At 41.6% G+C, this 13,279-nt stretch overlaps 1 protein-coding gene across 2 annotated transcripts; it reads right to left on the bottom strand.

Annotated features, from left to right (window-relative positions):
• Positions 1 to 290: 290 nt before the first annotated feature.
• fam160b1 (family with sequence similarity 160 member B1) lies at positions 291 to 12,977 on the bottom strand. 2 transcript variants are annotated; one of them, XM_038738157.1, is made up of 17 exons: positions 12,663 to 12,977; positions 11,529 to 11,607; positions 9,527 to 9,696; positions 9,120 to 9,224; positions 8,872 to 8,994; positions 8,532 to 8,756; positions 8,211 to 8,407; positions 7,856 to 7,970; positions 7,642 to 7,718; positions 7,330 to 7,522; positions 6,745 to 6,908; positions 5,836 to 5,982; positions 5,644 to 5,734; positions 5,346 to 5,489; positions 3,508 to 3,648; positions 3,006 to 3,109; positions 291 to 2,917 (listed from the first exon to the last, which is right to left on the bottom strand). In XM_038738157.1, the coding sequence occupies exons 1-17, from the start codon at positions 12,705 to 12,707 to the stop codon at positions 2,806 to 2,808; spliced, it is 2,232 nt and encodes a 743-aa protein (XP_038594085.1). In that variant the 5' UTR covers positions 12,708 to 12,977; the 3' UTR covers positions 291 to 2,805. The 2 variants fall into 2 exon arrangements, with proteins under 2 accessions (XP_038594085.1, XP_038594086.1); XM_038738158.1 differs by lacking the exons at positions 11,529 to 11,607; positions 12,663 to 12,977 and having other exon boundaries at positions 9,508 to 9,649.
• Between the last annotated feature and the right edge of the window lie 302 nt (positions 12,978 to 13,279).

The raw sequence follows: 13,279 nt of genomic DNA, 5'->3' as shown, positions 1-13,279 counted from the left end.
CAGACATTTTGTAATAAAAACATAAAACACAATGAACTGTTTAAACAATGACCATCTCCTTCTGAAGAACTTTTTTTTTTTATTGGGACGGAGCATGTTAAACAAAACCATTTTGTCCTGAATGAAACACGTGTTGAAATGAAGGAATTAATGAGCCAGTGCCTCAGCAAACTGGAGACTGCAGTGATCACTTACAAGAACTCTGTGAGGCAGGAGGAGTGAGCATGCACCTTACCTTAATGTTTCAATTATGCATTGCACAGTCACAAAATCAAACTGGCCATGAGATAGAAGAAGTATAATGAAACTCATCCCATTTCACACCAGAAGAAAAGCAGCGACGGACATAAAAAGACGCAGCAACATCATACAGTGATTGGTCCAAGCTGACACACGAAAATAAATGCATTGGCATCAGATTTTTAACTATACTGAGAGTCCTTTACATCTTCACAAACAAAACAAAGTCTATGTAACAAGAGAGAGGCATAATAAGATCACAACAGGCCGTAGTGAATCAGAAACCCCTTACTCGTCGATTCCAGGAGTCCTCAGAGATCCACAGTGTGAAGTAAGGCATCGTATCTCCCCGTCAGTGTCTTCTAAGAACAAAGTGCTGACAGCTGAGGAATCATCACAGATGGCTGGACTGCCTTTTTTTCCCTTCTTTCTTTCTTTCAACAATGAAAAATTATGAATAAGCATGCATTTACGCCAGGTAGTATATCTCTATTGCTATTATACACATACAATATATAAATGTACAGAACGCGTTGGAAAGAGTTGATTAAAAATGTGCATGATTGACAATTTAAAAAAAGTTTCCCATTAAAATAGAAATGTTACTCCTGGTACCATCCTACATTTTTTTTTTTTTTTGGTTTATGAAACAAAACATTTGGAGAAAAACAACAAACAAAAGCTTTTTGTGTTGTATCTTTACATTATGAACAAAGATGGAGAAAGACAATGTGCAAATCTGATTCCATGCAAGCAGTTGCATAATGTTGTTTAGGTGCCTGGTTTGAGGTGAGAGCAGAAGAAATGGGGAAAAAACAAAAACAAACAAGACTCAAGGCTTCAACGAATGACTCCGTCCATTCTCCGCTGCAATAATATGTCGTTACACTCACACATAAACAAACTCCTCGCCAAACAAACAAGCTTTCCAATCATGGAAACATTCACACTGGAACAGAAGACAAGAATCAAGGTTATATTAAGTAGCATCTTGATTTAGACCAATTCAAACGTAATGAATCACTGATTACAAGCAAACTACCCGTTCCAACAATGCACAGCACCGTGATCATTCGAGATCAGGATGAAAAGGTAATACTGCCAGTAAATACAAACACCTCATAGGAAGTCATGATAACCTATGAACTAACGTCAGAGCTCGCCATGACAGCAATTGAAGGGGTCATGAGATGATTAACAATATTGGGGGATGACGTAGTTTAGTTCAGACTTTCTTCTAATCTTTGCGTTTTCCCAATGAATTACAGGATAATTTCAACAAAAAGTTAGAAGTAAGAAGTTAGAATCACACTGGTTGAATAACTATGTAGACACAGCTTTGTTTTAGGGATCAAAATCCAATAAAAGGGTTTGGTGCTCCGTATCCCTCCCATCAACAGTATAAACTGATTATTGAGAATTATAAATGTTGTAAAAGACAATAATACAGTATCTCCTGGATAAAATAAACACTGGTGTGTGAGAAATGCAACACTGGGTCTGGAAAATAAAAATATCAGAACTTATGTGGAATCAAAAACAAGATGTCTCTTCCCACACAAATGCCAACGACATCTTTCGTGAAAGCAACAAAAAACAAATAAAAAGCATAAATGAACCTGAATAATGTAATGAGTGCAATGCAATGAGAGCCGTGTGCAAATTCACATCATTTGCAAAATTCACCATTTCGTTTGACAAAATGTGACGGATGGTGACATCTTTGGGTGGTGATGATTACAGGTGAGCTTCGAGCGCAGAAGCACTTAAAGACAAACTGAAGAAAAGACAAGGTAAGCAGATAAAGTACATAGAATCTGCTTAGTCAGTCCTTACTTTTTTAAATACATTTTATCCTAATGTGACAGTTAAAAAGGCAACATGAAAGCAAACAAATAAATTAGAGGACTTGGCATATAAAATACGAGTGCAGTATCGTAAATACTGCAGCTCAATATGTATGTAACTACAGGTACATAGAGGGGTTTGAAGGTGGTGGGCATTTTTCTCTACAGCCTCTTGTCTTCAAACAGACAACGCATGAGTAGTAGAAATAAAAATGTTTCAAAAGGAAACAATCATCTGTAACTGAAAGGTGTGATTTCAAACTAAGGCAATGATGTTTACAAAAGGGTGAGAACGGGACAGAAAATAAATAGACAAACATTTTCTTATTGATATAATAATTACAGGGCTATATTTTTTTGGCTGGTAAGAAAGAAAGATGGGAGGACGCAGAGGCTGAAAATAAGTCCAGTGACCATCTCTCTGCACTTTGACCTCTATCCTCCTCCTCTTATTCCTCTGCTAGCCGGGCAGTGTCTGTGCTCTGACCTACTCAAAAACAAGACCACACACTTGTTATGGTGGAGCCCAAGTGGCCAGAAGAGGGGGGGGGGGGGGGAGCGATGAACCCGTCCGTGTGGGCTTTAACAGTCTTGCAGGATGAGCAGTTAGTGGTAATGTTTTGCCGACCCTGTGCCACCGGTGCCTGCACACCCCAAAGGCCCAGTTTAATCCTGACCTGTCTGCCTGGCCAAGGCAGATGGATGAACCGCCGCAAGGTTACGGCGAGGAGGCGGCAGCTGCGTGGTATTTGACGAAGGCGACTGCCGCCAGCTCTTTGCAGAACTCCTCCAGCACGATCACCCCCTCCAGCAAAGTCATGTGGTCGATACTACAGGAAGGACAGACAGAAAGGTCAGGCGTGCCTTCCAAAAGTTAACTCAACAGGTAAGAGCACAGAACCACGTGGAAGTACGTACGTGATGCCCTCTGGCTCCAGACCTAATAATCTCTTCCTCACGAGCAGCAGTTTGGGTGTGAAGTCCGGGATGCGCTGAATCCTCAGCATAAGGTCTCCCACCACCTGACACACACAAAAACAATTAGCGAAACACCACAGCGCTGCTTCCATCCCCTAGGTAAATAAGGTGAAATAAATCATTACTACACTCATTGGAGACATTGCTGTAATTATCACAAACAGACAAGAAAATGTGCTTCTTCCCCCGGCCTCTAAACTGCCTTTTACACTGAGTGTTACTGGTCTAGATTTCAAAAGAAAGTAGTCGGGCTGATCACAGAACAAAAGAGGCACAGAGGTGCACGAGTTGCAGCATGCTCACAAGATAAATTGCAAGTGAGACTCCACTGGTTCTTATAGTAGTGTTTCTCTAACAATTATCTCAAACATGATTACGTGTTAAAATTTCAATAGCAAAACACTTCAAGATACCACACACACACACACAACAGGAGTCTTACCCTGACGATGACAGAGAACAGAGACCTGCAACCAGGGGCCAGGTTCACATAAGGGTCCAGCAGGTACTCGTGCAAGTGGGGGTGTGGTAACAAAGACAGCTTGGACAGCACAGCGGTCACCTGCAGGTTGACATCGTAGGGCTGGAGGACAGAGAGGACAGAGAGGGCATCATATATAAAGCTACACAGGAAATGAACTGGTGATTAGAGTGTGTGTAGAAGAACTGCTGTGAATTAATAACATAAAGTGCCAGAGTAGTGAGAAGTTTGAATACGGCACTGCCTCTTACATTTGATTTCCTAAATGCTACTAGAAACCCAAGAGCTGCCAAAAAGTGCATTTAGCTTTATAATTCCCATCTAACATCATTTGTCAAATGAGTTGATGGTGGGAGCTCATTATTTTTGCTTTGTTATTTTATTTGCAAGATGAGCAGCTCAATTGCATTTTCTCCCAATTTTTCTCTCTCCCCCCCTTTGCATTAGAGGACCTCATTTATGCTAAATGGCAGTGAAACTTCTTCTCTTGCAGCAAGAAATAAGGGTTTGTGGTAAGAATCAATTAAAACAAAGATGACAGCTCTGACTTCATTTGACATTTTGTGCTGATGTGCATGCACATACCTTAATTTATTCACTGGAATCTGGTTCTAAAAGTTAGACTAACCAGTTTAGGACCTATCTACAGTGAGGAAAATAAGTATTTGAACACCCTGCTATTTTGCAAGTTCTCCCACTTAGAAATCATGGAGGGGTCTGAAATTGGCATCGTAGGTGCATGTCCACTGTGAGAGACATAATCTAAAAAAAAAAATCCAGACATCCATCTTCAATGCTCTAACTGAGGGAAGGAGGTTGTTCTCCAAAATCTCACAATACATGGCCCCGGTCATCCTCTCCTTAATACAGTGCAGTCGCCCTGTCCCATGTGCAGAAAAACACCCCCTAAGCATGATGCTACCACCCCCATGCTTCACAGTAGGGATGGTGGTCTTGGGATGGTACTCATCATTCTTCTTCCTCCAAACACGGTTAGTGGAATTATGACCAAAAAGTCTCATCTGACCACATGACTTTCTCCCATGACGCCTCGGGATCATCCAAATGGTCATTGGCAAACTGAAGACGGGCCTTGACATGTGCTGGTTTAAGCAGGGGAACCTTCCGTGCCATGCATGATTTCAAACCATGACGTCTTAGTGTATTACCAACAGTAACCTTGGAAACGGTGGTCCCAGCTCTTTTCAGGTCATTGACCAGCTCCTCCCGTGTAGTTCTGGGCTGATTTCTCACCTTTCTTAGGATCATTAAGACCCCACGAGGTGAGATCTTGCATGGAGCCCCAGTCCGAGGGAGATTGACAGTCATGTTTAGCTTCTTCCATTTTCTAATGATTGCTCCAACAGTGGACCTTTTTTCACCAAGCTGCTTGGCAATTTCCCCGTAGCCCTTTCCAGCCTTGTGGAGGTGTACAATTTTGTCTCTAGTGTCTTTGGACAGCTCTCTTCTTTTTTTTAGATTATGTCTCTCACAGTGGACATGCACCTACGATGACAATTTCAGACCCCTCCATGATTTCTAAGTGGGATAAAAATAGCAGGGTGTTCAAATACTTATTTTCCTGTATATTAGGCCTATCTTTTTAGATTCAAGTGGTGATTACTATGTGATTACAACCAAAACTGCATTTGTGATTTCCAAAGGACACTTTGCTATTCAGACTTGTGGGTTAGTGGGGCATAAACAATACAACATATATTTCACCACTAAAGCATGTGGTTATTCAGACTGATGCCAGTATTACTAATGATGTTTACTATCAGGTAGATCAAACTGACCTGATCTAGGATGCGGCCCATCCTGTCGAAGAGAACTTTAAGGAAGTGGCCCTCGAAGAATGGGATGTCCAAGTTACACTTCTCAAAAGGCTTTGGATTTCCCCTCCAGTCCCACCGCCGGCAGACCCCACAATAGTCCCTGAACTGAGGAGAACAATTCACCTACACTTAGAATTTATTCTACTAGTGACACATATAAAATGATGAGAAATTATGATGAAAGACCTAGGAACAAACACCAAACCAGTATTCTCCCCTTGCTACTGTCAAACACACTGAATGCCAGAATGAGCCGTACCTGTCTGTGTGCGTCTCTGAGGTAGGTGTCATAGCCTGTGCCTTCAACTTGATACGACGACTTCGCCTCATCGGGCACCAAACACAGGAAACTGCAAGCAACATAATTCAATAATTATTAATAGTTTTTTTTTTTTTTTTTAAACTAAGGAGCTCCACGCACTGCATGTTGTATCATGAGCAGACAGTGTACCTGTTGACAATCTTGTGGACCTCTGTCTTCCCGTCAGACTTTGAGTGGTCAGGACTCTGTGGTGGAGAGGAGCTGACCCAATCAGAACCAGACAGCCTGCTGTCTGGAGAGGGGTCATCACCAAAAAGTGGATCCTCCTCAAGGTCTCTGGAGAAAGAACATGCTTTCATTAAAAAGTGTTTACATTTATGAGAACATGATGTAATTTCAGTGCTACTGACGTGGAAACAAAACATCTGTTCCAAAGGATTTATACATCTCTCAACCACTCTGAGGAAAGTCTGACCCACTGGTTGTATTGGTGTAAACTATTTTAATACTCCATTCTGGCACAAAAAGTGAGAAGTCCATTTTGTTAAAAAGAGGGACGTGTAGTCTGGGAGGATTTAATTTTAGGACTCTTAGGGCTTGCATGACACCTTCCAGTTCTGTTTTATAATGTGGGGAGTGAATGGAGATGCAGTCTTTCTTGGACCTTGCATGTTAAAATAGAAGCATGTAATTTATCTGTAAGTATGTTGACTATGTCTGTAGATATACAAACGTCACTGATATTCTTCAGGTCTTCTCACTCCACACAAACAGTATGATCATTTCAAGAAAACCCAGTACAGTGGTGCATTTGGTGACTTAATTTTTTTTGCATGGAAACCAATAACATATACAAAACAACCTCATCAATAAACAAGCAAGCTATTATGTATCAATTTCCCCAGAAGTGATCATTTAAAGTTAAGAGTGGCTGACAAGCATATTTAAATGACCTGGTGGCACATCTAAAAAACACAGCTAGTTGATGCATTCACTTTATTTCCACTGTTGTGTTTGTGCAGAAAAGTTTTTTTTTTTTTCTCCATGGAGGGTTTTAAGGCAGCTCAGGAAGGTCAAAGGTCAGAGGCAGGTCCTTACACAGCATCATGGGGCTGCCCGTTCTCCAGGGGCTCCCGCTCCTCCTGCGGTTTGTTCTCCAGGTAGTTCCTCTCTTCCAGGCTACGCAGCACCAAGCTGTGGAGGATGTGCTGGTTGGGCTTCTGGATCAGCTGCTCAAATAGCCGCAGTGTCATGATGCTGATCTGGGGACAGAGAAGGAGGAACGAGGCTTAGCTCCCACTATACCCGCAAAGCAACATGCCAAGTATTTACTCACTGACAAAAAAGTAGGCTGTTTCAAACATCAGAGAGATGACTCATTTCTCTTTTGTGTGATGAAAATGTGTGCAATAGCTCTGTCAGATACTAATTAAAATTCATGTGCTTTTAGTGAATCACATGATTCATTGCTCAGAACTCTTGAAGGGCAGAAAGCCTCTGAATATCGAACGGGTAAAAGAAGAAATTATGCATATATAATTCTCATTTCTGAAGGCACATTAATGTGATCAAGTAAGGGTGTAATAAAAAAGGCCTAAACGAGTCTAATGAGCCAGACATAATTGATATTAAAGGAACATTCATTAGCAGGACCAGGTGCATCCTGAATAATATAATAAGAACCTCGTCTGACAGGTGGTCGCAGTGCTCGATGAGCCTGTGTCTGAGTGGAGTCTGAGCAATACTAGCTGGAGTCTCCGGCTCCCTCTCCTCTCCCAGCAGGAAGTAAACCATCTCCTGCAGCAGAGCCTCTGAGGTCACCTGCCTGATGATCCTGTTCAGCAGGGCTGTGGAGGTCAGGATGCCCACCTCGGACCTATGTGCAGCCACAAACACACCACATGTGTTACTGAGCAGTCATGACACAAAACACACTGAGACAGGACTAAGATTTCAATAAAGGATGATTGATTGATGATTCAAAGGAAGACTTACGTTTGCATTAGCTGCGGTTCCATAATGGACACAAAGAACCTTTCTCTCACTGCTTTTGCCATCACTGCAGCTGCTGACTGGAAGACGGTGAAGAAACACAAAAATACGGTTCAGCCTTCTGTGGCACTCACTTTGGAGAGAAGTTCTTTTATTCTCTCTATTCTGACAACAATATGATGCATCAAAACACAGTGAGTGAGCACTGGTTAAGGACCTTCTGAGCCTCCTTGATGAGCTGGTCACAGTAATCTAGCCAGGACAGGAAGGAGATGAGAGCCCTCTTCCCTGTGAAGATAGCAGCATCCTCCTTCAGGTTATACACATCCAGACTGACAGAGAGATAGAGGGGGAAAAAAGAGACAAATATTTAAAGGTTTGATATGTTTGATGCAACTCTTCCCTTGTCTACACTTAAAATAGCAAAGGATGCTATTTAAGGCCTACCTGCTAAGTCAAATTAAATCAAAACTTCACAACTGAACTGTATCCAAGTGGTGTTTACAAGTCATTACAATTCTGACTTCATTAAATTTGTGGTTACAGACAATAAACACTTGACAGAAACCTACCCCCAGTTGACTGACTCCACTGTTTCAATGTCCAAGGGGTCCATGGACTGTGGCAGGGCTTTATAGAAGGAGACCAGCCTGTCAGTCAGAAGCTCACAGAGCTCAGTGTTTTCAGTTAAACACTTGGCAGCTGCGGGCTCTGGTAAACTGACCAGCAGCATCAGGCCCTCACACGCCTTCACCACTATCCTGCCATCCTGAGATGCGGAGAAAAGGATAAAACTCATGAAGACACAATCTTCAATTCAAATGAAGAAAAAATATATTACATGTGCTACTTAGAGTAAATCACCCAAAGTTCCCTGCATTGGGATTACTTACAGGGCTCTTTGTGAGGTTGAGCAGGGAGGTGACAAGATTGTAATTGTTGCTGTTATTATTGTTCGTGGTTGGACTAGAGGTGGAGGCAGTAGCTGCAGCCTGTGGTTCCTCAGGGCAGTCAGCCTGTTCCTCTGCCAGAGACTGACCAGTGTCTGGAGCCAACACATTCTCCTTCCCCATCTCTGTTTGTCCAGGACTCTTTGTCTCAGGTCTCTTTGACTTGTTCTGCAAATAAGAGATATTTTTTTTACTATGTGCTTAAAAATCCTGCAAGGCTCTGACCTTTGCTAGTAATAGAATGAATGTGCTGCCCCCCCCCCCAGGTGTCATAGCAACTCACCTCAAGGAAGAAGTTGACAAGATATGGGTCCTGCTTCAGTTTGGCACAGACTATACAAAGGAACTGAATCTCTTCATTTTCTGTAGGAGCAGCCAGCACCTCCCCACACAGACGGATCAGTTTCTGACAGAGGATTGTCACAGGCGCAAAAAAACAGTTACAAATAACTTACATAACCTGTTAGTGGGCAATCTGAAGAAAAAGGACTGTTAAACATACACTGAAATCCAGAATGCAACACTTCTCACCTGTACAGGTCTGTGGACATTGATGTGTGGCAGAAGAGGTTGACGAATGTGCGCTAGCAGCTTTGTGTAGAAGGTAAGAACCTGCTGCTTCATCCCTGGAGGACACTGATGGGAAATCATACAAACAGAATATGTTAAAATTTATTTGGGTGGTCCCCACCGCTTGTGGAAATGCAGCTCTCAGTACAGATTCATTTAAGAGTCTTGCATTCACTTACAATCACTTGTTAGCTTTTGAATTCACTGCCACACTGCAGCTGATTGCGCACACAGTGCTGTGTCCCCTATCCTCCATTAACTCCCATCCTTCCTTACTACTCTACATACTGTATACAGGTCCCGTATCATGATAGGTATATTTTCCTGGAGGTATCGTTCATGTAGTTACCAAAGCATGACTGCCTTACATCTGCCTTGCCCAAGGTGTAGAGAGTCTCCAGTATCTTATGGTGTAGGAGATACTCCATGCAGGGTCCTGTCTCTCCAGACTCCCTCTCCCCTTCCTCCTGGGTCAGGATGTCCAGCATCTGTTCCAGGTGGGATGGGATGTTGGTGTCTGTAACTGGGGCTTTGTCATCTAACAGGGAAAAAAGAACAAACAGGTCAGAACCTCTACGACACGAACATAAGGAAAAGTTGGAAGTTTGAGGTTTGCCTAAAGCATAAAAAGCTCTTGCACCCTTCATCTAACCACTTCACCAGTGCAAGTTTATTCCCTTTCAACTTTCTGCTCAGAAACACACAACTCTAAAAATGACCTAGCCCTTGTTCAATCTTGTTGATTTTAGTCCAGCTGCAAAAAGTTCACTGTTGTATATAAGATGTAACGCAGTCCATGTTATCTTTTGATGCGCTCCTGTGCACTGCAAAAGAGGAAATATAATCCATTTCATCCTTACAGATTTTTTGGTAGGAGTAGCTAATCTCGCTGGCATGTTAAACACTTTCCTAGGGGGGTTCACAGTAAAATCTTATGACTGACTTTACATGTAAACACATTTACTGTGAAGAACATGCAGAAGGTAGTGAGTTACTGACAACAATCTAACGTGTGCATCAAACTCAGCTTAACCCAGAAAATGGAGGGAGCATGGCTGCTGGCAAACAGTAATATATAAGGCAATATTGTGCAAGGTGGGTAACATCAACTGATTAACTGAATGAATGCTGCATACATTGAAATTAAATGTTTAGAATTTTAATAAGCTTTTTCTTTTTCAATCAAAGCAAAACTCAAACAAAGCTCAGGGCAGTTAATGAGAGTTAAAATAATAATAATAATAATAATAATAATAATAATAATAATAAGAGTGGCCTGTGTATGCCATCCTTGTTTGTCACCGATGATGCTTAACAAGGTAGGATTAACACGTGTATGTCACGCTGAATGAACAAAGCACACAATGCCAAAAAATAATGGTCAGTGACGACAGTCTGTAAAATGAAGGTTAATTTGTAATATAAATCAGCACAACAGATTTCATCAAAATGATCAAATAATTCCTTAAATCAGTAAACATGTGGACTGATCATGGTCAGGCTGCCCTCAGATTAATAGATCAAGCTCAAGTTTGAGACCCAAGTCCCTTGAAAATAAGCTCAGCTGCATAATACTCATAATAATAAGCACAGATAATCCCCCATCAGCTGGTGAGTACATTCTGTTAGAATGGCCTAACTAGGAGAACTGCTGCAAAGAAGCGAATGCTTAGAGTGAAGAATAAGAGAAGGAGACTTTCCTGGCCCAAAAGATACAGAGACTAGTTATCAGGAGTTTGAGCAGATGTCATTCTGTTTCATGACTGGATTTAACCACCTGACACAGATGCAGAGCGTAGGAGATCTACTTGCGCAGATCCCAAATGCAAACACGAAGGAAACACTCATTGTCTGGGGCTGCTTAGGTCCGGACAGAGCTGCTGAAGTCTACTGCAAACTCAACCAGCATGGCATTCCCAGCATACTTTGCAATTCCGCCCTTTCATTTGTTTTCATAACCATTCTCTTTGCACTGCCTGTGCTCATTTTGTATATAGTGTTGCTACATGAGCAGGTGAATAATTAATTGATAGACATGATCATCCGTTCAGTAATGTAAATATGAAATGTTAGCTGGTTAAAGCTTAAAAATGCTTCCATTTGCATGCTTTTAAATAAGGTTTAAGGCAATTCTCTTGGATCTGGTAAGTTGTAATGTGCACTTATCTTTTAAAATACTGAATAAAAACAATAATAAGCTGATTAATCAACAGTAAATACATCACTGTAACTATAATAATGTTACATACAGCATGAACAGTATGAACAAGTTGGTACAAAACATATCAACAACTTGTAAGGCAACCTGTACAACAATCAAGTCTACCTCTGGGGATTTCATGACCATAAGAAGTGTTAACTTATTCTTACCAGAAGTCTCAATGTAATAATGTGTAATGGCTTTCCAGTGATAGACAAAGTCCTCCTGCAAGGGCAGCGATGGGGCAAGCTGAAAAAGAAAAATCGCAAACACAAGCATATTGTTTGTTTACACTGGGGGCCCAGAGAGACACCACTCATTATCATGGCAGCATGTTTACATGTTTCAGTCACCTTCAAAGGAGTTCAAGTAGAGACTGAGGGGGGCTGGTTTGTGCAAGGCCAATATGTGCATTCTAGCATAATCTCCTACATATCTTGTCAGTGCTTAAATTGTTCCAGTGTGCCACTACAAGATGATTTTGGTCACTGTGTCCAGCAATTTTCAAAAATGTTTAATAATAGGGAAAACTATCATTTTCAAGTGACAAAAGTTTACACTTGTATAACTTACACACCAACAAGCTGGCAAAATAATAAGTTAACAAGACAAGATCAGACGTTTTTCCATTAATCTACGCCTGAAGTCAAGCATTAACTTTAGGTCACCTACCAAAAGTCTGTGTTGAAACCCAACATGAAGCAGCTTGAAAACATTTTATACAGTCTATGGTTTCAGGCAGGTTACTGCTGGTTACTAGCTGGCTGACGAAAAACAACAAGCTTTTCAAAAAGTCTGCTTAATATAATCCGCAGACTATCCCGTTAATTTTAACGTTAGAAAACTTCAAACGAGGCTGTCCAATGGCTTCGACACCACTCCTTAAGATAACCCTGCTGTTTGAAACGAGACAGCCAGCTAAGGCACCAGCTTAGCTTCTTGACGCTATTCTCAGCTCACATTAGCGGCTAACTAGCTCGGCTTGCCAAACTACCTTTAACACAGATGCCTTGCTGCAATACAGAAAATGGCAGTATGGAAATATGCTAGTTAGTAACATAAACGAACAGAGAAATAAGCAAACCCTCGTGTTTAACGTAATATTGCCAACAAGAACAAACGAATTGACAGCGCAAACACAAAACGCTAACACTAGCTTAGGCTAATTAGTTAGCGCGCTAGTTAGCAACATATCCCTAATGGTGACGTGATGTGTGTTGTCTGGACGACCAAAGGCCCATTTCAACCAAAACAGATGATGGATAAAAATGCTTTTGATAATAAAAAAAAAAACAACAACTCACCGCTTCCACAGCGTGCTGGAGAATGGAGGTAAATTTGGAGAACATTTTGTTCTTCGACTGGACTAGTTTCTCCCGAGAAGACCTAGAGAATTCCTCTATCTTCTTCTTCCTGTTACTACCGCCTCGATCCAGATTGGAGGTTTCATATAATGACCCTTGTAACGAAAGAATAAATGTAAGTAATAAAACCGTAACACACGTTGCTTGCCGCACACCACCTCACAGGCCTGGCACAGCCACTGTAAACAAGACGTCTAACGTTACAGACTCAAGTAAGGGACGCTCGCTTTGGACACGGTGGCACTTCCCTCGCCAAACGCTACTGTGTTAAACCACCAGGGGGCGCGGGCATACAAGACACAGGCTTTTAATTACTGACAACGATCAATGCATACAAATGATGACAGCAACCAAGAGCCCGCATTCAATGAGGGACGGTGATCAATATGTTCAGCTTGGAAACAACAATCGATAAGCCAACTTCAAATATAAAAGCAAGTATGGGATTCCGATAGCCAAGCAATATAGGTTATATGGAAAAACTGGTAAATCAATGGAAAAATGCTCCTACATAATGCACTGACGTGGGCTACTTCTCTGAAATTGCAGTGTTTCCC

Source organism: Micropterus salmoides, unplaced genomic scaffold (genome assembly GCF_014851395.1).
Source record: "Micropterus salmoides isolate LMB-PRFRI ecotype aquatic unplaced genomic scaffold, ASM1485139v1 Ms_hic_scaffold_22, whole genome shotgun sequence".
NCBI classification, from domain to species: Eukaryota; Metazoa; Chordata; class Actinopteri; order Centrarchiformes; family Centrarchidae; genus Micropterus; species Micropterus salmoides.
The sequence above is the reverse complement of the archived record's forward strand: the minus strand, read 5'-3'. Positions and strand labels throughout refer to the sequence as shown.

What these genes read in the sequence shown, in the direction of transcription:
- fam160b1 (XM_038738157.1), bottom strand. Translation starts at nt 12,707, where the DNA reads ATGTTCTCCAAATTTACCTCCATTCTCCAGCACGCTGTGGAAGCG. An exon ending in GTCCACAAGATTGTCAACAG is followed by an intron (nt 5,735 to 5,835) that starts GTACACTGTCTG and finishes TGTTGCTTGCAG; the next exon opens with TTTCCTGTGTTTGGTGCCCG. An exon ending in TGTTCTCTGTCATCGTCAGG is followed by an intron (nt 3,110 to 3,507) that starts GTAAGACTCCTG and finishes TGTGTGTGTCAG; the next exon opens with GTGGTGGGAGACCTTATGCT.